The sequence below is a fragment of the Rhyacophila brunnea genome, unplaced genomic scaffold (genome assembly GCF_057557595.1).
Source record: "Rhyacophila brunnea isolate RB1 unplaced genomic scaffold, BYU_Rbru_1.0 scaffold_24, whole genome shotgun sequence".
In the NCBI taxonomy this organism is placed as follows: domain Eukaryota; kingdom Metazoa; phylum Arthropoda; class Insecta; order Trichoptera; family Rhyacophilidae; genus Rhyacophila; species Rhyacophila brunnea.
The window spans coordinates 3,542,059-3,568,289 of NW_028232904.1; the positions used below are offsets into that span (position 1 = coordinate 3,542,059).

Genomic DNA, 26,231 nt, shown 5'->3' on the forward strand with positions numbered 1-26,231 from the left:
AAATACGTAAGACAAACCTTTTTACAAATAATAGCTATAATATGGCTACTAAAAATGACAGATGTCTTAAAACTATAATATTGGTACTTTCTAATGAAACGACCGCATAGCACACTTCATGTAAAAGCGTCACTGCTTCTAAAAGTTTTAATGGTCGTATCGTTCGTTCATTTACCGCTACTAAGCAACGCATGATCTGCCTGCAAAGTGCTTAAGGCTATATTTCAGCTGGGGCACGGTTTAAAACGACCGTGACTACGCGACGCGAAAATTCTGCAAACGATGAGTGCAGAACAAAACATAATTTGTCATAAAAATTCGACATGCGTCCATTTAATGTTACGTTTATTGTTCTATTAGTAATAATAATAATAATATATTCATTAAAATGTTTTCTTTTTCAAGTAAATGGGTAACGTTATTCAGTCATCTTTACACGATTTAAGAATTAATTCCCCCGACGCCACCACAAAACAAACTGACGTGTTCACAGCTCGCTTTCGCTCTCCGATTGCCAGCGTGTCCGAAATTTCGTCGCACCTATAATTGAAAATTATTTGCCTTGTTGCTTGTAGTAACCTTGTTGAAAATTATTTGCCGTTTCACTGAAGTATGCTCTTAAGGCTATACTTCAGTTGAGGCATGGTCTAAAAAGATCGTGGCTAGGCGATGCGCGGATTGTGCAAACGACCCATGCAGAAAAAAACATAATTTGTCATAATAATTCAACATGCGTCCATTTAATGTTATGTTTATTGTTCTATTAATAATATAATAATATATTCATTGACATGTTTTCTTTTTCAAGTAAATGGGTAACGTTTTTCAGTCATCTTTACACGATTTAAGAATTGATTCCCCCGACGCCATCACAAAACAAATTGACGTGTTCACAGCTGGTTTTCGCTCTCCCATTGCCAGCGAGTCCGAAATTTCGTCGCACCTATAATTGAAAATTATTTGCCTTGTTGCTTGTAGTAACCTTGTTGAAAATTATTTGCCGTTTCACTGAAGTATGCTCTTAAGGCTATACTTCAGTTGAGGCATGGTCTAAAAAGATCGTGGCTAGGCGATGCGCGGATTGTGCAAACGACCCGTGCAGAAAAAAACATAATTTGTCATAATAATTCAACATGCGTCCATTTAATGTTATGTTTATTGTTCTATTAGTAAAATAATAATATATTCATTGACATGTTTTCTTTTTCAAGTAAATGGGTAACGTTTTTCAGTCATCTTTACACGATTTAAGAATTAATTCCCCCGACGCCATCACAAAACAAATTGACGTGTTCACAGCTCGACTTTCGCTCTCCGATTGTCAGCGAGTCCGAAATTTCGTCGCACCTATTGAACCCCTATAGCCCCCACGGTGGCCGCGCGGCTTAAGCGTTGGACTATAACGCCGTGGGTCCCAGTTTCAAATCCCGGGTCTGGCAAGTACACATATTGTTTTTCAATTTGTTGTTGTCTAATAGGTTGAGCAAGTGGCTGACATCCATTCCTCGTAAAAAATAAAATCTGTTAATACAAACCTCTACTCTGTGGAGGCCCATATGATCCTATTAGGGTCCGACATGGTCGGTTATTGAAAATTATTTGCCTTGTTGCTTGTATAAGCCTTGTTGAAAATTATTTGTCGTTTCACTGAAGTATGCTCTTAAAGAAATCTTAATAGTAAATGCGAGGTATCCATAAATATTAAAGGCGATAGGAAGAAAAACTTTATTTTCTAAATAAATAAATAATTATATTTTGAGCTTCGAGCTCCGCCCGGGCGCGATATTTTGAGGCGATTAATAAAAACACCTTTTGGCGATATATCCGGTCACCGCTTGTTTTTAACTACAAAAATAAAAACATAAAAAAACATAAATTGTGTTTTAATATTTCACAACACGCCCTTATCGGAGCACCCCTTGATTACGGGTTGAACAATTTACGGTTTGTATCGATATAAAAAAAAGGTTTATGTACTGAAACAGGGGTTGCCAAAACCCTTTCACACAAAGCTCACCGGTTACATGTAAATTGTACGTAAAACATTTCACCGTGGCACAATTCGCCGTGAGCTTTCTATGGGGAAGAGATGACCGTATACTATACGGTTTCCAATTTAATTAGATTCAATATGAGCATTAATTCAATTTTCATAGCTGATTTGGCAAAATTCATGAATTCAAGAATGAAAACCTAACCTAACCTAACAAATAATCCAGTAGATCGTCGATTTACAAAATTTGTTTGCTGCTGGCTACCTGTAAAATGTAAGCCGACAAGAACCATGTTTTATTTAGACATTAATTTTATGTCAGTACTTTACGACCCAAAGAAGTTGGACGGTCTTTAATATACGGCCATATATTTCCGATACAACATTTCACGGTGAAACTGTGATACGGCGAACTGCATACGTATAAGTTTCCGGACACGAAGCTCGACGGGAAAACATACTTAATAATATGAATAATTTAATAACCCCACCAAACCACAAAACGGTGTTAATCCCTCGATTGGGTGTGAAACATCAATATTTTTATGACTGGGAATGTCTCAGGAGCAGTTACCCAAGACTGAGGTGTAAGTATACATATACACGGTCGGTCATTGCGACTCGGTATCTACGAGGGAAAATTTTTCAGCTTTTAAAAAGTTTGCGGCATTTTACGGTGAGCAAGAAGGTCTTTTCTCATCGAGAATTGACCGTAATACATTATATCGAAGTAGGGATCATGCACACTCTAGTGCACGCCAACCAAGGTCTTGGGACACTTTCGGCACAAATTTGAAGAGCGCCTATCGTTCGTTACGCCACGGTATACGCCTGCATAACAGGTGTGGAGACGTGGTGGGTGGTGGAGGGGAAAACAAGTATACATGACTTTAAGTTGAGCAGCAATGGGAGAGAGGAACACGTAGAGCCAACATTACAAATTGTAATAAGTAACACTGCCGAAAAACTGACAATAACGTGTGATAGCGAAGCGATAGTATGAAAAGGCGCATTTATTCGAGTATATGCGTGACATATGCTACTGTTAGGCTATGACTTTACGGAGAAATTTATATATTCCCGGCCCAAGGTCTTGTAGTCTAATGCTTTGCTTTTATCTGGCGGCCCCGAATTCGATTCTCGGTGAGGTCACAATATATCTAAGTATATATTTTTTTCGTCGAAGAACAAAGCTGGGATGGAGTGCTTTCGGACGTCTAAATAGTATCTTCAAGAGTGACCTACCATTATGTTTTAAGCGTAATGTGTTCAACCAATGTGTGCTACCCGTGCTCACGTATGGCTGCGAGACGTGGACCCTCAACACGAGAGATGTCCAAAGGCTAAGCGTCGCACAGCAAGAGGTGTATGTTGGGCATCACGCGAAAGGACCGTAAGAGAAACGAATGGGTTAGGAAGCAGACAGGAGTACGCGATGTAATATACGTTGCCAAACAGCTGAAATGGAGATGGGCGGGGCGCATTGCTCGCCGAAAGGACGGCCGCTCGACAAATGCCGTCATCCAGTGGTACCCAAGGGGCACGATACGGCCACAAGGTCGCCCTAAAAGCCGCTGGAGTGACGAACTGGTAAAGTTCGGCGGAGCGGAAATACGTGGCAGCGAATGACACAGGACCGAGAGCGTGAAAGAAGTTTGGGGAGGCCTTCATCCAGCAGTGGATTGACCCCGGCTGATGATGATATATTTTTTTCAAAGCCTGGATGTTTGTGCTTGTTTCTTTTTTATTACTAAATGCACTACTGCTTCATTACACTACTGTCATTGGATTACATTACCTGTTATAGTGTGAAATAGAATATATCTGCGCTGTCTTGATACAATACACACTATGATAGCCCAAATAACACCAATGAACATACAGGATTTATTATTTATATTACAATTGATTAAGTTTTCATTTAATATACATATAGCGATTTACGCGTCGGCCGATAATGTCGTGGGTCCCAGGTTCGAGCAATGGGACTGGCAAATACACGTATTATTCTACCATTTTAAGAGTCAGAGCATGGACCTAATTAATTCCATCCATTTCTCGTAAAAACAAAAACCTGTTAATTAATACTAAACATATGATCTTATTATGATCGGACATAACTGAAACTCTGTCATTCGTTATAGATTGACCTGTGTATCCCTGCTAACTATCTTAGACATCGAGAACATCGGTTGTTCGTTCTAGTTAGCTGCAGAATTAACCTGCTATCGGTTATGCCAATTGAGAAGGCAATAACTGTGTTCAATAAATCTATTCGGATATTAGTATATTCCACCTACATGAGATGAGTTTAGGTTGGTATTACTTCATAAATTCTTAAAATAGGGTCTACTTAGCTCATTCTGTGTACTTTATTGTATCTACTTTTTTACTTACTATTTTTGTATTTACTCTATTTAATACCTACTCCATCTATTTCTTTGCGAATGTCTTAAATTTATAATTTGTAAAGTTCAATATATCGCTGCCTGATTTCCAGGTTGTTCTATTTCACATTTTTAAGAAAAATTACTTTTTAAGGCCATTTTGTTATATTTCCCGAACTCTGTTTAATCCATTAGTCAGAATATAAAAATTATGAATGCATCTGTCGATAATCTCGAAAATAAGTTATTCTTTTATATGCAGAACACAGTTTTTAATAGATATAGGTTGTGCAATTATTTCAATGTGAACTGTCAAATTGCTCTCCTGAGAATTTTACAGAAAATGACATATAACAACCTGGGAATCAGACAGCGATGTATATATTGGTGGTGCAATTTATTATTTCAATGTGAACTTTCAAATTGCTCTCCTGAACATTTTACTGAAAGTGACATATGACAACCTGGAAATCAGGCAGCGATTGGCCAAAAACAATATCATAGAATCGTCCCATTAGGAGATTAAACCTCGTACCCTAAGTGCGGCCGTGTCAGTAAACTTGTACGAATTCAGTTTGCCGTATCACACTTCACCGTGAAATGTTGTATCTGAAATATATACCCGTATATTAAAGACCGTCCAACCTCTTTGGGTCGTATAGTACTGACATAAAATTCATGTCTAAATAAAATACGGTTCTTGTCGGTTTACACTTTACAGGAAGCCAGAAGCAAAAAAAATGAAAATAGTCGATATACTGGATTATTTATCAGGTTAGGTTAGGTTTTTATTCTTGAATTCATGAATTTTGCCAAAATCAGATATGGAAATTGAATTAATGTTCATGTTGAATCTAAAAAAATTGTAGACCGTACGGTCACCTCTTTCCGATAAGAAAGCTCACGGTATACTGTGCCACGGTGAAATGTTGTACCTATAATTTAGATGTAACCAAGTGCGGCCTGATTTAAGCCTGAATTAAGCCTCAATTACATTGAGCTTCTTTACGAGCTGTTCATTGGCGAATTTCCAATCTGCCTGTAAAGTCGCCAAGTGTAATCATCGAATAAGCTAATAAGCAGGTTGTAAACACTCTACCGAGAAAAGTTGAAAGCCGGTCAACTTTACACGCTACACGCCGACGTGTGGGCCAACTGCGTCTGCGCAGTAGAGCGCAGTACCAACCTCCCGGTAAAAAAATGAACTACGTTCCGTCAAAATAGTCGCTGGCTTGTGGCTTCTCAGCGAATGGAAAGTTTTGTGTGTAATCATCAAATTGCAGTAGCTGAATCGCCCGCTTTTAAATTCGCCAATAAACAGCTCGTAAAGAAGCTCAATGTAATTGAAGCTTTACCCATGGGCACTTTTTAGCATTTTTTCTTTCATATATAGTCGAACTTGGTTATTACGATCATGGAAATAGTGAGATCTCGGATGTAATGAGGAAATATTCGTTGATATTTTAGTTTATAATTTTCTCCATACATTTATTCACTTTTATAACGAGCTACTTCTCGGATATACCGAGCGAAACTGTTAATGTGTCGATCGTTTAAAAGCAATATTTTCGACCCTAAGCAATAAAATCCGACATGGCCGTTAACTAAACCGATGCCGCCGGGATCGGATTACGTTTAAGACACTAGTTAAGTGTCTAAGTACCTAATTGGTATTTTCGCCGACAAGATCGAAAAAGTATCCACGCATATGGTTGAAATTGCATGTAAAAAATACAAGCTTTGTGAAGTCAGTAGGTACCTACCAGCGCTGGCGGCTCAGCACATCATTACAATAAACAACTTATTTTGTAGTTTATGAATACCATGCTTGTTTCTTTCTTTAAATAGAACGTGGCGCGAAAAATGTTATATAACGAGTAATGCTTATTACGAGCAAATTCAGTTGGTCCCATCTTCCTCGTAATAACCAAGTTCGACTGTATTTAGGCTCTGTGTAGAAGGGAAGAAATTTCGTTAATGTCTTAAAAATTTTCCCATGTGTGTTATTATCTACGTTGGCACTGGGCCGCTACGAAGAAATCCGTAGACCCTCTACGGCAATATAAGTGGTAGACGTAAAAATTGTATGCAAATCAAAAGCAATCGATACGACCTTGAGGTGGTCACGACTTCCCACTCAGTGGGGTGCAGATTGCTTTCAAATAGAGGATATTTTTATTCATGTTACTTGACCCCTGCGAAAGACACTTTATCTATTCATAAAAAACTGTTTTTCTGAAACAATTTCAACCATAACCGTAGAGAATAAAATAATATAAACATTCGATTTGATCGATTCTATCTAGAATCATTTTAGACTGATATTAGACTATCAAACACATTACATAATAAAATGTGTAGGTATAGCATTTTTGAAGTTATACTTCTTTTGGGGCATTTGGCAGAGAGTGAAATTGAGACGTTACGAAAGTGCGCGACAGTATGAAGTTAGCTGCGAATCAGTCAGCTGTATACAAACACAAGTTTGATAGTAGAATTGTTCCGTTGCCTAGGTATCGAATTTATTATTGTCGGCCATTTGCAATTCCTTATGTAAATAAACGATTAAACGTCAGAGTGACAGTCGTTACTTTAACAATAAAAACAACGAGAGATAATAATTATTATATAATTTAGTAATATAAGTTAAAGTGTATAGGAATAAACCTACGGCGCTTTCATAAGCGGCCCCTTTTCTTGAGTGTGTAATTTAACAAGATAATTAATAGCTAGTCGAAGAATCTAGTTTATCACAAGTTTTGTTTTTGTTTTGCAACGCTAAAGAAATATAACTTCTACAGCGTGTACATAAGTACACGCACCGATTTTTTTACATGTATATTATAAGGTAATTGTATGACATATTGTAGATAAGGCAACATCTGAAAATTATAATAAAAATCAATTGCCCGTCATGGCTGCCACTGAATGTATTTACCCACACCTCGTAATAACAGCCTTCTATTGAGTGTAACGAGGGAGGGTTTCTAAAAGGGGCGGCCATTTTCCGACATTAAAATAACAAATTATCGAAATCCTGTTCGCCTTTCTTGCAACATTCTTTGTAATATTATTTTTATTCGTCGATTTTTCTCTTCATGATTTATTTTCTTGATAACATTGTAAAAATAACAAGTCTTCAAAAATATGGTACGAGTATGTTGTTATCATCATCAACGATGCGTCAGCTGCTGGATTATAAGCTCTTCTTTAGAGGATAAACATCAAATAATTAGGCACAGGCAGGTCCACCCATGATGGCCGCGCGGCTTAAACGTTGGCCTATAGCGTCGTGGGTTCCAGGCTCAAATCCTGGGTCTGGCAAGTACACATATTCTTTTTCAATTTGTGTATGAGTCAGAGTATGGACCTAATAGGTTGAGCAAGTGGCTGACATCAATTTCTCGTAAAAACAAAATCTGTTAATACAAACCTCCACTCTGTGGAGGCCCATATGATCATATTAGGATCGGACATGGTCGAAAGAAAAAAGAAAGTCCATTGTATAATTATTATTCTATCATGAAATATTGGCCACTTGGGTTGAGGATACTAATGTTTATACAAACGAATGACGTAACCCAGTGGCGAAGGGTGGAGGTAGGCTCTTAAGATCCTACATAAATATTACACAATAAAATTAGTCAGTCAAAGGTATTTGTTTTCATTAAACTAATACTACAATGTGTAGATAGTGGCTGTTAGTTTTTAAAATCCATTTAAACCCTGTCTAATCCAAACCATAGTAGATAATAGCCAAAAAATTTCGTTTATCTACAAAATATCTAAAATTATGCCATTAAACCATACAGAATTTTAGATTTTTATCGATTATGGTTTCGTTAGGCAGGGCTTAATGAATTTCAAAAAACTAATCAATGCCATTTCACGAAAATAGATAAATATGGCTGGAAAAGTGTGCACTTTTTTTGTCGGATCGCCTATGCCCTATAGCATATCTTAACTATTATGGTTTGGTTTAGGCAGGGTTTAATCGAATTTTAAAAACTAACCAGCACCATCTCCTAATTGTATTCTCAGTTGAATGAAAACAAATAAGATGACTGACAAAGCTTAGTGTGCAGTGCAGTCGAGGCCTTCATTCAGCAGTAGATCGTCCCCGACTGATGACAATAATGATAACATGACAAATTATAAATCCAAAGCGTTTACAACATGAGATAAAAATACAGGGTAATATGAGTAAGTAATAAAAATAAAACTACATAGATTGATAGACCCTTATTATTAAAAACTTACAAAACAACGTCCGCCTAAACTCATCTCACGTAAGTGGAATACATATATCATATCCGAAGCGATTTGATTGAACTTAGTTATTGTCTTCCCAAATGGCATTACTAATGGCAGATTAGTTCTGCACTTTGGGAGAACAAACAATGGATGCTCCCGATTTCTAAGATAATTATCAGAGATTCACAAGTCAATACTACTAATAATGGCTGATTTTCCATTTATGCCGCGTATACGTCGGAAATTGAAAATGCTAGTTGACCACCATGGCCCCAACAAGGGGGGGGGCTGACAGGGCTCTAGCCTGGGGGTCCGGGCTCAGGAGGGGCCCGGCGAGGCGAGTCAACCAGATAACTGAGATAAACACACATCACCAATTTGCTTTAATAGTAAAAAAACTCGCTTTGCTTCCAATAATATTATTATTAAAAATATAATTTTTAATTGTGTATCACTACTCGACAACTTCATAATTCAAACGAATATACAATAAAACACAAAATATACACATTAATTTTACCGCATACACCATTTGGAAAACGCTACTGTAGAGCGTCACACTGCCTTTATCCTTAGCGATAGGTAGGGGGCCCGCTTCGGGGGCCGTGTTGACCACTATTTACAAGCGACGATTCTCTGAAATAAATTGAACGTACTCAATAGGAAAGGTTCACAAACTTTTTCATATGCGACAAACCTGGAATCTCTCACGTCACACAGTTTGACAGACACTGTAAGTCGAGATAGAAACAGTCTTACACGAATTCTGTATTAGGGAATTCGATTTTTGAATCAAACATTTTGTACGTATGGTTATATTGGCAACGATTTCATTATTTTTCTTCTTCTATTGGTAACCCTATAAACATAATTGCTGCTCACGTTCTAGCGTATTATATTATATAACAAGACAAGTGACACTAAGCCCCAATGATGTCTGCTTAGTGCTGAACAGGTATATAACCGAACTCTCCCTGCCTAGATAACGTGAAAACACCAGAACAATTATTTCTCAAACGTTTACCATTATTCCATTCCCCAGTGTGCCGTCAGGTAAAAAAGATTGACAGTCCAAATAACAGAACAGAAGATTAATAAATGAGATGCCTAGAATTGCCCAAAAATCGGGTTTTGAGATAATCGCAAAAAAAAACCACCAGAGCACTGTTTTTTGTAATTAGAAGAAAAATATTGAACTCCCTTGAATATTAATGAGTTACATTATTATATTCATAGCCAACTATTTTTCTTCATACATATAGATTAACGGCCCACATGCTCAGCGTACGTCAAAATGGAGCTTTTATGCTATTTTCAAAGCATGACCCTGGACATTCCATAAACGTTGTAGATAATCTATCTACCTTGTTTTGAAGCCTTATTATCATTTATATTTATTTTAAACATTTAATGACTGCATAAAGTATTTTTATTACATAAAATAGTATTCTTTTAAACCTCTCGCTCTAATGTTTTAGAATATAGTCATATTTCAGTACATAACTGTGCAGTGGTGTTATGATTTTTTATATTTATTAATTTTTAAAAGCATTTATAAAACCATTATTATTATTAAACTGGCGCTAGGGGCCGTTCAGGTCCATGGCCGACTGCACAACGTTTTTCCAGGCATCTCTGTCCAGCGCTCTCTCTTCCCAGTTGACTATCCCCAGCCTTTCCGCATCCCTTTGAATGTTGTCCGCCCATCTCCGTCGAGGGCGGCCAAGAGGTCGAGTGCCAGCTGGTGTGCCTTTGTAAATCCTATAGAGAGTTCTAGATCGTTCAGATCGTACAACGTGGCCCGCCCATCTGAGCCTTCTTGACCTCAGAATATTAGTGATTCTAGGTTGGTATCGGTCGAAGAGCTCAGCGTTTGTGCGGATGCGCCACCGGTGGTTCTCATTGACGGGTCCAAGTATTCTCCGGAGGATTCTGTTTTCAAACACTTGGAGCGCCTTTTCTTGTTTTTCTGTTAAACCCCACGTTTCACATCCATACATGACGATTGGCTTGATGACCACGTTATACACCCGGAATTTCGTTTTGATGGACAGCATTTTGGACCTGAACAGACGACTCAGCGCGAAGTACGCTGCATTTCCACTTCTCAGTCGGTCAGAGAGCTCTAGGGACATTTCATTTTTAGAGGTAATGTTGGAGCCCAAGTACTTGAAGAGAGAGGTTCTCTCGAACGAGGAGTTTCTTATTCCAATGTTTCCAGAGGGTTCAATGCCTCTTGTCATTTTCAAATACTTGGTCTTTCCCACATTTACTCGTAGATTCAACCTTTTCGCTGTGTCCTCCAGAGGAGTGAAAATATCTCTGACTTCTTCTTCAGATTCTCCGAGCACCACCAAATCATCTGCGTAGCCCAATATTTTATGGGACCCATTCAGGGTAACTCCACCTTCTGCTTTCAGAGCTTCTCTAACGGCTTTCTCTAAAGCTAAGTTGAACAGCATTGGTGATAAGGAGTCGCCTTGTTTTAGTCCTGCTGTCACCTTAAAAGATTCTGATATACTACCTTGCATATGAATTCTACTTCTGGATCCGTCCATGCATACGTTTATTATATTTATAAGTTTTGACGGTATTTCAAATTCTTTCAATATATTCCAGAGAGCTTCTCTATCAATAGAGTCATATGCGGTTTTAAAATCTACAAAGAGACAGTGTACATCTTGGGCGTATTCCCATTTCTTTTCAAAGATTTGGCGCAGTGTAAAGATTTGATCGGTAGTACTGCGGTTTCGTCTAAAGCCGCATTGGTAGTCACCAAGAATGTTTTCGGCATATGGTAGAATTCTTTCGAGAATAATGTTCGACAGAACTTTGTATGCAGTAGGAAGAAGAGAGATGCCACGGTAGTTTGCACAGTTGAGTTTGTCCCCTTTCTTGAAGATAGGACAGACCAGTGATTCTTTCCATGCTTCAGGGATCTTTTCTTCCTCCCATATTTGTTGCAGTAGCTCAAGCATGGCACTAAGAAAGGTTTCTCCTCCATGCTTGAGAAGCTCCGATGGAATATTATCGTTTCCTGCCGATTTGTTATTCTTTAAATAACTCAGTGCTCCCATCAACTCTGCCTTATTTGGTGGCGGTATAAGAGGTTCTGCTGTCGCGATTTCTGGCGATTCCAAAGGTTCATCTGGTACAGAGCGTTGAAGTAAGTTTTCAAAATGGGACTTCCATATGTTTAGCACTTGCTCTTTGTTTGCCACTATCTGACCCTGTTGATCTTTGATTTGTAGCGTGCTAGGTTGAAAGCCTCTTTTTTCAAAGCTCACTTTCGAGAAGAATGATCGAGTTTTATTTCGTTTTGCTTCTTCTTCCATCTGCTCAAAATTACTTTTGATGAAGCTTCGTTTGCACTTTCTCAGATGCTTTCGGACATTTTTGCACGTCTCGCTATATCGTTTCTGTGCTTCTTCGCTCTGCGTATTTTGCAGATAGAGCGCTCTTTCTGCTCTTCTCTCCTCCACCATTTGTCGGCAAGTGTCGTCGTACCAAGGGCACTTTACTTTCTTGGGTGCCAGTCCTATCGAGACTTCCGCAGCTTTTACCATTCCTTCTTTTAGTCTCTTCCACCTCTCATCGATACTCCAGGCTTCTCCTTCGGTGAGTTTTCCGATTTGGTTTTTTAACTCTTTTCTGTAGCTATCTCTTCCGTTTGGAGTTGTCAACTTTTCTATATGGTACTTCACTCTCGTCTTCGCATTTGCGTGGGCTGTCTTTTTAAGTTTTTCCCTAAAGGTTGCTATCGATAAGTTGTGGTCCGTATCACAGTCAGCGCCTCTGTACCTTCGAATGTTTTCAATAGCTTTATGGTGTCGTCTATCAATTAGAAAATGGTCAATCTGGTTAAGGGTCTTCCTGTCCCTTGAATTCCAAGTCACTTTATGTATATTTTTACGAGGGAAAGTGGTACTTCGGGCGATTAAGTTTTTGGCGCTGCAGAAGAGAGCCACTTTTTTACCATTTTCGTTAGAATGATCATGTAGGCTCTCTTTTCCAATAAAGGGTCTGAATACAGCTTCCTTCCCTATTTTCGCATTGAAGTCTCCTAGCACACATTTGATATCATGTCCCGGTAGCCTGTCAAAAGTCGCTTCAAGGAGATCATAGAAATTATCCTTTTCGGCCTCTTCTGAAGTCTCTGTCGGGGCATGTACATTCACAAGTGATATATTAAACCATCTTCCTTTGATTCTGAGCACACATATGCGCTCGTTTACGGGTTCAAAAGAAAGTATAGCATCTGCTACTTCTCTAGCGACCACAAAACCTGTTCCGAAAACATGTTTCCCCTCTGTGTTTCCGCTATAGTAGATAACATGCTGTCCGACTATAAGTTCTCCGCTATCCGGCCAACGGGTTTCCTGGATGGCGGTAATTTGGACCTTATATTTTGACAGTTCTTCCACTAGGTTTTGAGCTGCGCCAGCTCGGTATAGGCTGAGTACGTTCCAAAATCCTATTCGTAGTCCATTTTTCGGTCCGGGTCGTCTAGAAGCGGTTGCCATATGTCCGAGGCATTGTGTAGTATTAGTAACCTTTGGTGATTTCACGGGAGAGAGTGGTTAACCCTCTGCCCAACCCCCAACCTGGAGGGCCAGGTCTGTTGGTCCGCGGGAGATATTTTATTTTTCTCCTACCCTTGATTAGGGCATTCTCCTATCCGCCACCTGGAGACGCGCTCTCTAGGGGTTACAGACTCCCCCGAACCAAACCAAACCATTAGTAAAATTTATGTCGACATTATTATAGTGAAATATTTACAATAAAAAATTATATTTATAATCACTGTGATCCCAAATTTGACAAGAATTAGGCATTTTATTATTCAAAAAATGGGCAACATTTCAACATTTAAAGATAATTTTAAAGATACTGATTATAAGCTATGTCTTTGACCATTCAAATGTGATAAACATTCTACGAATAATGTTTGCTTTATAATAATTATTGACTTAGTATTTTTTTGAAATACGCCATTTCTATTGGCATTTCCCAGTAGCTAAGCTACAACATACGGCCGTAGCCATAAATTGACAAACGATAAATGAAGTAGGGAGTACGATCATGTTAACGCCCGTGTTTGAACACGTACCGTTTTAAAAAAAAATCGTTAGGTTAGGTTCATATCACTTGCAAAAATTGCAAAATGTGAGTTTTAACTCTTGACAACTCAAATATACACTACATTTTAAAGTAGGGTTTTGAGTGTGCGAAAATGAAACACAAATTATAAACGTGCAATAGTATGTGTGGCATCCTTCAAATACACCAATATTGAATAGGCGTCAGCGTATAAACCGAGAGCAGTTGTCAGAATGAAGGACAAGCTTAGTTAGGTATTTCAGTTTTCATTAATTCTTAGTATCGGAAAATGTAAATTAGACTTAAATTTAACATCACATATTGACATATCAAAGCAGATATTTTAATATAAAATTTAGCTATAAATATCCGTGGAAAGATAGAGTAAGAGCCAAAACCAATACATACAGAGGTTATTAATTTTTAGACAAATCATCACGAAAAACACCGAGAAATGTGTACGTAGCAGTAGTTAAGGGTGGAGGTAGGCTGTTAAGATCCGCCATAAATAGTGCACAATAAACTTTGTCAGTCATACGTATTTGTTGTTTATTGAACTAAGACTACAATTGGACATAATATGTATGCAGAAAGTAGCCAGTCCACAAAAAATAAAAAAAATGAGATATGCTATAGATTAGATGCGAGAAGGTTTTCTCTACGTTCTGCTGAAAATAGCCAAGCCGCAAAAAAAATATTCTTGAAATAAAATACTATTTACAATTTTACATACATGTGCCATTATCTCAGCTCGACATTATTGTGGACTGGCTACATTCTGCATAACTACCTTCAATTTACAGATGGTATTGGTTAGTTTTTAAAAATCAATTAAACCATGCCCAAACCAAGCCGCAATAGTTTTGGTACTTATATTTTTGGCGATACAAAAAAATTGTGCACACTTTTTCATTAATACTTCATTGGATTAAAAATATATATTACACGTCATATTGTTGCTTCATTTATTTAAATTCATTTAGCCCTGCCTAACCAAACTATAATAGATAACAATATATAAATTATTTTATCCATAAAATTAAGTTATGTATGATTTAATTGCATAATTTTAGATATTTTATAGATATACGAGTATTTTTTGACTATTATCTATTATGGATTGGTTTCGCAGGGTTTAATTGAATTTTAAAAAAAATAACTTACTAAAACCATCTGTAAATTGTAGTCTTATTTCAATGAAAATAAATACGTGTGACTGACAAAATTTAATGTGCACTATTTATGCCGGATCTTAACAGCCTACCTCCACCCTTCGCCACTACTATGTAGGTTATGTAAACAAGGCAACAGACTTAAAACCAAAACACGAGCCGCCATTTTATGTTCATGGCTGCCAATATAGAAGAAAAATAACGAACCGGTGCAAATTCTCTGTAATAATAATATGCATACACGTGTTAAGTATTTCTAAAAATATTGCTTAAATATATTTTCAGTCCAAGCTGATTTTAACTAATATATCAATTTCATTTATGCAAATAAATAATTAATAGTGGCATGTATTTAAAATACACGGCGTGTAATTATTATAAAACTTTGCACGCGTCAAAACTACGTGCGTTGGTCATTTGCCATATTTCTGTTTGATATAACATTGTACGTACCGACGTCAGACTCTTAAACAAATCGTTCCTTGTATGGAATAGTATTCATACATAATACAATAGAAGAAGAGATGTATGGCATAAGTCATTGCAATAACACAAAATTATTGTAATAATTCATTAAAGGGGGACATGCTCAGCGTAGGTCAAAATGGAGCTTTTATTCTATTTTCAAAGCATGATACTGGACATACCTTAAACGTTGTAGATAATCTATTTATATAATTTTGAAGCCTTATTATCCTTTATACTTATTTTAAATATTCGATGACTGCATAAAGTATTTTTATTACATAAAATAGTATTCTTTTAAACCTCTCGCTCTAATTTTTTAGAATATAGTCATATTTCAGTACATAAATGTGCAGTGGTGTTAAGATTTTTTACATTTATTAATTTTTAAACGCATTTATAAAACCATCAGTATAATTTATGTTGACATTATTATAGTGAAATATTTACGATAAAAATTATATTGATAATCTCTGTGATCCCAAATTTGACAAGAATTAGGCATTTTATTATTCAAAAAATGGGCAAGATGAACACATTTCAAGATAATTCTAAAGATACTCATTATAAGCTATGTCTTTGACCATTCAAGTGTGATAAACATCCTACGAATAGTGATTGCTTTATAATAATTATTTACCTAAGAAGAAGGTACTTAGTGTTTTTTTTGAAATACGCAATTTCTTTTGGCATTCCCCAGTCGTTAAGCTACAACATACGGCCGTAGCCATAAATTGACAAACTAAAAGTGAAGTAGAGCGTAAGATCATGATAACGTGCGTGTTTGAACATGTACCGTTTAAAAAATAATCTTTTTTTTCGGTTAGGTACATGTTCAAACACGCGCGTTATCATATATCGCATATATCGTGGACATAACAAATTATAAGTTTAAGACGTTCACTACTTGATATGAAACATTTATTATAAAGTAGAAGAAAAAGTAATAGAAGCGATAAAAATGATAATATGAAAAGAGAACATAATATAAGCATACAAAAGCAATGATAATACATACATCTATAAAAGTTTAGTAAAAGTTAAGAAGTACACTGAGTTTGCTAACGAGACCGACCCTATTTTCTTCTTCTTCTTATTGTGCCATCCCCTAGCGGAGGTCGGCCACCATCAAGGCGATCCTATCTTTATCGTCTGCTACCCGGAACAGTACTACAGAACTCGTACCAATCACGGAGGTTCTTAAGCCGCGAAATGTGGCGCCGTCCTCTGCTACGCTTCCCATTGATCTTTTCTTGAACAACAAGTTGGGGAATGCTGTATTTTTGTCCTCTCATAATGTGACCGAGGTATTGTAGTTTCCTGGTTTTGACACTACGTAGAACATCTCGGTCCTTCTCCATTCGATTGAGAACTTCAACATTTGTCACCCGGTCAGTCCAAGGAATTTTGAGGACGCGTCTATACAGCCACATATCGAAAGCTTTAAGTCTCCGTGACATCTCTTGGTTTACCAACAGACCCTATTTTAAGAATTTATAAAATAGTGTTTACCTAAACTTACCCTTACGCAAGTGGAATATATCAACACCCGAAGCAATTTGGTTGAACATGTTATCGCCCTCCCAATTGGCATTACTAGTGGCAGGTTGGTTCTGCACCTTGGGATTATAAACAGCCGATGCTCTCTATTTCTAAGATAGTTATCAGGGACATACAGGTCCACATGACACTGCTTAGTATATTCTGAGTACAATATTTGTAGTATTCTGGTTCGGAGAAGGATAGGTATTGCAGATGACAGACAGTAGTAACTGTTCATGATGATGGAGGAGACGAGAATTTATTTAATGTTTCAAATAACTACAATGGTACAATCGATGCAATATAATAAATATAATGGTAATTCGGTGCGATGAGTCTTTAACGGAAACTTGTAATCGAATGAGATGTCCAATCGATTCTGACTCGGTATTTATACGAATTTACACTATGAAATAATATGTTGAAATTATGATGAAATGATATTAATTCGTAATGTTATGAAATTGCCGATCTGCTATCTCATAACATTACGAAATCATATTATATATAGGTACTGACTGATTGTAGGTACTTACGTGAAAAAATAATATTTATTTGTTAAACAGTAAGTTGCTGTCTAAATTGTCAAAACTGTCTATCTCGCTCTAAAAGTTAACACAGCCAAGAGAGGACCTGTTAAAACATATCACTTTTCAACGGTTAAATTATTGCATCAATTAACGACCTCAATACATAAATAATATGATGAACTACCGTCGATAGCCACAGATAGCTGCCTTGTGTATCGAATAGACCCACAGAACGGATTAATAAGATAGAAATGCAAAGCCAGTCGCCATATTAAACCAAGATTTTGGAGAAATGAGAAATTGATGTTAACCACTTGCTCAATCTATTGGTTACATGTAAATTGTACGTAAAACATTTCACCGTGGCACAGAGCTTTCTTATCGGAAAGAGATGACCGTATACTATAGGGTCTCCAATTTTATTAGGTTCAATATGAACATTAATTCAATTTTCATAGCAGATTTTGGCAAAAATCATGGATTCAAGAATAAAAACCTAACCTAACCTAACAAATAATCCAGGATATCGGCTATTTTCAAAATTTGTTTGCTGCTGGCTTCCTGTAAAGTGTTAACCGACAAGAGCCGTATTTTATTTAGACATGAACTTTATGTCAGTACTATACGACCCAAAGAGGTTGGACGGTCTTTAATATACGGCCATATATTTCCGATACAACTTTTCACGGCGAACTGCATACGTACAAGTTTCTGGACACGCAACCAAGTCCATACTCTGACTCCAACCACACATTGAAAAACAATATAGTGTAGTTTCCAGAATCAGAATTCAAACCTGGGACCACGATATCTTCTGAATCACTGGATGTAAACATTGATAGATTGAGTCCACCGCGAGCATTGAAAATATCATATTATCAATGTATTCATTTATTTAATTTTGAAAAGAGTGTTATGGCATTACATCGATTGGCCAATACGCCATAATACATAATAAATACAAATTAAAAAATGACTTAATTACAAATAACAACCAATACAACAAGAAAGTATGTGCTTATAATATAGATATTAAAGTAAAATGACAAATGCAATTATAAATTTTTAACACGTCCACAAATATGATATGGTTAATAAAAAATTAGTCCACCTTTATGGTGCCATCAAATAAGTTAATCACACGATACACAGCATCATGAAACATGACATCCGTCCTGCAACGGGATATCATTAAGACTTTAGAGCAGTGGTGGCCAAACCGTGCCGCATTGGATTATTTTGAAGTAGGCGCCGTCCATCTTATTGAAAATAAAATTTTGTGACCTTTTTCCAGATCAAAATACGTATGAGATAATTAATTTCTGGCGTTCATTACCATGTGAACATTTCCCAGAGATAAGAAAATTTGCAAAAAGTTATATAATGTCACTTTGGATCGACATACAGATGTAAACAAGCATTTTTATCATTGAAATTGATTAAAAGCAAAACAAGGTTAGTACACGAATAACTGATTCAAATTTGGAGAACTCGCTGCTGCTCTCAGTAACAAATTTAACACCAAACATTGAAAGACTAGCGAAACCCAAATGCTCAAAAGCTCTCAGCGCTCCATCCCGCTCAGAGCTTTCTCTCTCTCCTCTCATCACATCCAACAACTGTGGTCCAGAGTAGGGAATCTAATCCCGAGCCAAAATTCTGATCCCGGGACTTCGGGATTACAATTTGACAATCCCGGGATTGGCATTTTATTTATATTTACAAAAAATAACATTGATAAAATCGGTCAAAAATAAATCTAGTATAATTTATACTATTTAAGACATTTATTGTTAATATTGTATATCTACGTTCAATCTTGGAAATACATAAGTTTAGTGGAGTAAATAATATTTTTATATAAATATTAATGTGAATTTAATATGAGATTGCTGTTTCTGATAGTAAAGACTTAATGAATAGATTAGCGAGATTTAAAATAGTAAAGCAAATCATGGTGTACGTATGGCCTTTCCGCTTCATAAATCTAATTTCTTTTTTCTTTCTTTCGACCATTTCCAATCCTAATAGGATCATATGGGCCTCCACAGGGTGGAGATTTGTATTAACAGATTTTATTTTTACGAGAAATGGATGTCAGCCACTTGCTCAACCTATTAGGTCCATACTCTGACTCATACACAAATTGAAAAACAATATGTGTACTTGCCAGACCCAGGATTCAAGAGATCAAACTCAGTGTATTTCTAATGTAGTTATTTGTTATTAAAAGTATTTTTTTCTGTTATATTTTCGTTTTTATTTTATTTTCCATAAAAATTGATTAAAAAAATCAATCCCGAAAGTTTCGGGATTATGTTTATCAATCCCGGGATTCATAGGTATCGAAAATAGCTCGGGATCCCGGGATTGGAATCCCTAGTCCAGAGTTATCTTCACCAAACGAGACAGCGACACGACCCTCTCGTCTAATAGATCATCTCTGACATTGTAGATTGGTGCTCCAATAAACGTGTGTTTTTTTAACCGGCATAAATTAATTAATTTACTTGCGTGATTGAGTTATTCCTTTTCCTCCGCTAAGCGAAGTAGATCCTACCCCATATCCCTATTTTCGAATCCCAACCGTGAACGTACGAACGTAGAAAAGGTGCTTGAGTTATTTGGTGTTCTAACTCGTTTGTGAAAAAAATTGGCGCATGGTTTGCAAAAGGTTGGCCACCCCTGCTTTATAGTTACGAGTGATATTGGTGGGAACATGAAAATTAATATTTGCCAGTATATACGGATTGTAAATGAACCCACGAAGAAGTAAAAAGAAATGCTTTAAAAGAGCAACCACTCTTCGGGTGGACAAGGATTGCATTGATAGCATACTCAGAAGAAAACTAATCGAAAAATTCACTTTATTTTATCATTTAGTATTAAAATACGAAAGATAGCATTTCGCAATATCTGATTCTTTACACTCAAACAAAAGACGCGTGTGTACCACGTGTCTAGTTTTGCAAATTATTAGGCAATTTATTTATTTTATTATGTGACGCAGGGGCATTATATAAAATTGCCAACTTCATACTTTATCCATATTATATTATTAATAGCATCTATGGTAACAATGTCGTGCTTTGATTATATACAATCGATAGTGAAAACAGCTACAATAAGCTTTATACCAAAATAGATTAGGTTTCATCATGAGACAAGCTAAGGCCATTCAAGAATCCAAATGTTTTACGAACCCATACCATTCCCATAAGGTGGGCTGACAGGGCTCTAGCCTGGAAGCCCGGTGTGGTGGATCGACCAGCTAAATGAGAAAAATACCATCACAATTTTTCTCCGATAATACCCACCCACGATGACCGCGTGGTGGCCTTATAACGCCGTATGTCCCAGGTTCGAATCCTGAGTATGGCAAGTACACATATTGTTTTTCAATTTGTGTATGAGTAAGAGTATGGACCTAATAGGTTGAGCAATTGGCTGACATCCATTTCTCGTAAAAAACAAATTAATACAAACCTCCACTCTGTGGAGGCCCATATGATCTCATTAGGATCGGACATGGTCAAAAAAAATCACCTGCTACGCTATTTTACTTAAAGTATGGCAGTATTATTAAATATCTAGTTGTGCATTACAATTTGATGAACCTATTATGATTATTTTATAATTATTTTTAGTGTATTTCCTGATTAATAAATAATTACAAGATATAAAGAACTTTTCATAAACAACGTTTTTAAATTTTGTGTTGAATTATTATGCTCAATATGCTCAAACTTGTACTTGATATGAAGTAAATAAAAAAAAAAATATATAGAATACTGAAATGTCATTTTGATTTCCATAGTAACGCACGTACATATTAATAATTTAGTTGCTAGGACCACCCACTTAGCAACCAATAATAGTGGATTGGATTACGGATTTCTTCCGAAATAACTTTTCATACAAAACAGAATTAACTGAAAATGAATTCAATTATACTTAAAGATGGCTAAAAGTATTAAAAGAATGCATTGACATCGTGTTATGATATATTCTAAAATTTTAAAATGTCTAGCTAGTCGGGAAGTTAGTTAAAAATCAATTGCAATCAAAGAGATTGGACTCCATTGCAATGTACCGGACAAAAATAAGAATACGAGCTAATAAAAACGTTCTAAAATAACTATTTATCCAATATGGCGAGGGGTTGCATGTTACTTGGCTACCACAAATGGGGGTTGGGATCAGTGCTTTATAACAGAGCGTTGGAGCGGAGCTCAGAGCAGGAGCACGGAGCAGTGGAGCAATGGGGTTATACCCGAAACCGGAGCACCAACAATTTGTGGTGCTCCATTGCTCCGGATGTTTTGTTTTATTATTAAATTTACGTTCTAAAATCCAATGAAAATATTATATTTGACACTTTGCAACACTGGAATTATTTGAAATACGGCAACACTGCCGAGTGATACATTACCTCACTTTTTTTGAAAGAGCTTGCAGATAATGAAAGACGATTTGCTGCCGGAATTTTGTTAAATATAATTAATTTAAAAGGACGAATAATAAACCTTATTTCAAAACTACTTATTTTAACATTTGTATATACCTATTATTTTTTTACCAGAAGCGGAGCAGACCCTGGAGGGGAACTGGAGCAAGTATTAGGTCCCGGAGTGGAGCTACTCAAAGAAGGGGCCGCTCTAACCCTCTGCTTTAAATAATAATAATTTGAAATAGGTACCCTTGATTTTACATCGCAGATCCTTAGGGCTCCTCGGAATTCCATTTGAGAAACAATTTAACCTTGGCGATAGGTAAGTGGGCCATGCCCAAATAAAATGCTGCATATAAAAGGGTGTCGTGGTTAAATACAATAATTGGAAAACGCTGTCCAATGCAATATAAAGTGCTCGAATCGGCACAAGAATAGCTTAAAGGCTCGGCGAGATTAACATATTCTGTAAAAGGGAGATTTATTCGAAAACAAAAAAAGGCCACATTAAACCCGGCCAAGCTCTGAATTGCGGTCATAAAAAACGGGCTTAAGTCTGGACTTAGCTTTAGCGACACCTGTCCTTTTAAGGCCGGGTATTGAGGCATTTGAGGCATTAGTCTTTTAAGCTCGCGATTCTAAAATTAACATCATTCGAAATGTAATGTCATGTCAATTCATAATAATTATTATACTACAATATTATTAAACAATGCAAGAAGAAAAAATAATATATCATAAATACCTATCTAATTAATTACCATAATGCAATACATTCCTAAGAATGCCATATTTAATAAGTGAGGGAAAAGTTGTTAGCTGTATCTTCTTTGTCTTACACTCATGGCTGAGGATCGTGACCATATTATTTGAACTTCGCCATCCTTTGAGTGACCAAGACTTTCTCAGGGCAAAATGGATGGTGCCCCCAGTCAGCTCTTTCACTTGGTCGCTCCAGACGCTGTTCCTCTGCTTCGCCTTCCCTGGAGGCCACCCAAAAACACCAGTCTCTCCAGGTTATCCGGTCCGCGCCGGACAATATGTCCAAAAACCTGCAGAATTTGTCTCAGACATATTTTCAGAGCCGTTGCTTTATCTGCAGTCTCGGGATGATTGACTGGTTCGTCCATTGCTCCATCAAAGAAATACGAAGCATTCCAACATCTCAAAGGCGTCAATTGCCTTCCGTTCCCTTGCCTTCAGGGTCCATGACTCGACTCCGTATAAAAATATCGAGAACATTAAGAATTTTATATGCAAGCCTTTTCAAATTGGTGAGGGAAAAGGCTGTAAGCAGTTATAGGTCGCGCAATGAAAGTTGAGGCGAACACAGATATTAAAGATTGTGTGTATTGGTGCATTTCTGACGCAACGGCCATTGCACAACGTCTACGAGAAACAACCGTTTGTCTTGCTCATGCCTACTTATTGCGCTTATAGCGAAAAGAAGACAAACTGCGTAGGTATACGTTGATGTTGATTGAAACATCCTGTTTGTAAACATTGCGTCTGATGAGTATTGCTTCCCCTCAACTTATGTAAACACATCTATGATGTGATGTTTGAAATTTTAAGGATAAAGGAAGTAACCATATATTTTATTGATTTTTCTTTTAAATCATATCGAATTGGGAAAATAAGACACCAATAAATTAATCATCACGCAATTATTCAAGTTTGTGTCTATTTTATATTAAGACTTTTACCCAAAATCATTAAAAAAACGTTTTTCGTACCTTCTGTAAAATTTGTTTTGCGTGGGTTACGCCAAGTGTCCTAGTATTTCCCGAGAAAATCTCAATCCCGAGATTCGGGATTTCCCGAAATGATGAACTTTTGAATTTTCGAGATTCGGGATGGAAAATCTCGAAAATTGCTCGAGAATTCCCGTCGGGAAATTCCCGAAACGCAACTCTAGTTACGTCCTTTTTCTTTTCCAAAGTTGATAATATAATAGCTGAACCATTTAGATTTTGGGTACACGTCGGTTATAGGGAAGCCAGGCTGGAACTGCGCTAATTGTCATGGCCGATTTTGGCAAAATTCATGAATTCAAGAATGAAAACCTAACCTAACCTAACCTAAACTAATCCAACCTACCAAATAATCTAGTAGATCGGCTATTTTCAAAATTTGTTTGCCGCTGGCTTCCCCACAACCGACTTGTACCATATTTTGAAACTAAGTTTATTGATAATTCTACATTGAAGTTAATGGTCCCACCAAACCACACCCGGTCTTAAACGGGCGTATCACGAGACCCTACGTTTTATGTGAAGCATTAGCAGTTGTTTACGCCTGGGAATGTCTCAAGAGCAGATACCCATGACCGAGATCGCCACGCTCTCGAGTGAACTTTGAATAAGTTTACTGAAAGACGTAGAATGCCGCCATCTTGGAACAATGGCACACAAAACAGTTCTTTTAGAATATCTCTTCACCAGTAGGTACAACGATAAAAATAGTTATAATCAATTTTATATAAAACATAATTTCCTACAATCTTTGCCATTTAAAATAATGGCCCCACCAAGTCACACCTAGTCTTAATCGAGCGTATCACGTAACCCTAAGTTTGATGTAAAGAATCTGTATTTTTTTTTTAATGACTGGAAATGTCTCAGGAGCATTTACCCAAGACTGAGATCGCCATGTACTCAAATGTGCTTTGACTGAATTTACATGAGTACCCATGAGAGCGATGAGCGCGTAGAGACAATATTACAAATTGTAGTAAGGAACAAATTAAAGCTAATACAAAACTGCCGAGCATTTTAAGTGTTCTAGTTCATTCCGTACACATTTTAGGACATTCCCAGATGTCATCTGCATCCTGTATTTCTCCGCCACATAGACATTTTGAACGGCTAACAAGACCAAGCTCAATGAGCCTGCCAGCGAAGCCACCATGTCCAGTCAAGAATTGACTGGTGTAATGATCTGGAGTCAAAGCGATTATCTCCATTCGCCATTTGATATTTGGAAAAAAACATATATCTATGTGTGCCTGCCTTTGGTGGAGGCATCCCATTTTTTGATGCCAGGTCTTTAACGCCACATCCAGCGTCATTAGACGTAATTCTACAATAATCTTCGAGTTAGTCATGATAATTTAATAATGTTTTTAAGTAGAAACCAGTGGCGAACGGTGGAGGTAGTCTGTAGAGATTTGACGTAAATAGAGCACACTAAACTTTGTCAGTCATACTTATTTGATTTCATTGAACTAAGAATACAAATTGCAGATGGTATTCATTACTTTTTACAACGTTTTTCTTAGCTCGTATTCTTATTTGTCCGGTGGTTGTTTGTCCGGTACAAATATTGCAATCGATTTTTAACTAACTTCCCGACTAGCTAGACATTTGAAACTTTTTGAATATATCAGAACACGATGCCAATGCATTCTTTTAATACTTTTAGCTATATTTAAGTAGAATTGAATTCATTTTCAGTTAATTCTGTTTTGTATGAAAATTTATTTCAGAAGAAATCCGTAATCCAATCCACTATTATCGGTTGCTAAGGGGGTGGTCCTAGCAACTAAATTATTTATATATACGTGCGTTACTATGGAAATCAAAATGACATTTCAGTATTCTATATTATTTGTTTGTTTGTTGCAAAATAACAAAAAAATGATTTGTTGACAATAATTGCCTTATTTGTCCTAAATTATTAATACATAGAATTGTCATGTTTATATGATTCAACAAAAAATTTAAAAACGTGGCAAGTATATAAAAAGTTCTTTTTATCTTGTAATTATTAAGATTCAATTTAACATAAATTGATGACATGATTTTATGTGTAGATTTTACCAAAATAAGCCGTTAGGATTGGATAGTGTATAATTAAATTTGACTTCTATTTGACCTTAGTCGCATCTCACACATTGCTGTAATAAAGCAGACATTAATTGAAAACAAAATTTAGCCATAAATACCTGTGGAAAGATACTTCCTCAATATTTTTATGTGAGCCAAAAGCAATACATAGACCATTATTTTTGATGAATAATAATGTAATAACCGAGAAATGTACATTTTGGTTTTTATAAAGCAACAGATTTCAAACCAGAACGCAAGCCATCATTTTGTTTTTGAAGTTGCCAATTCTTACTTACTTATTTCATCCTACAATACCAGTGTTGGGCCATAATGCAAGCATAAGGTTGTGCCACTTCCCTAGGTCCATCGTCATATTTCGCGCCTCCTGCCATGTGAGACCTACAGCATGTAGATTGCTTTTTTAGCACCGCTGCAGGATGGCGGACGATCGGCTATGGCGACGGAACCCTTTAGTTTGTGCCACAAAGATACAGAGTATTGCACTCTC

The 26,231-nt window shown here is 36.7% G+C and overlaps 1 protein-coding gene across 1 annotated transcript; it reads right to left on the minus strand.

The window, feature by feature from the left end:
• Positions 1-8,454: 8,454 nt before the first annotated feature.
• Positions 8,455-13,157, minus strand: LOC147068893 (uncharacterized). The gene is made up of 2 exons (XM_085951559.1): positions 11,411-13,157; positions 8,455-8,504 (listed from the first exon to the last, which is right to left on the minus strand). The coding sequence occupies exons 1-2, from the start codon at positions 13,155-13,157 to the stop codon at positions 8,455-8,457; spliced, it is 1,797 nt and encodes a 598-aa protein (XP_085807685.1).
• Positions 13,158-26,231: the final 13,074 nt, after the last annotated feature.

Excerpts from the sequence above, each read along its gene's own strand:
- LOC147068893 (XM_085951559.1), bottom strand. The coding sequence starts at position 13,157 with ATGGCAACCGCTTCTAGACGACCCGGACCGAAAAATGGACTACGAATA. Across the intron at positions 8,505-11,410 it reads ATATGCCGAAAACATTCTTG|TCGGGGACGATCTACTGCTG; the intron begins GTGACTACCAAT and ends TATTGTCATCAG.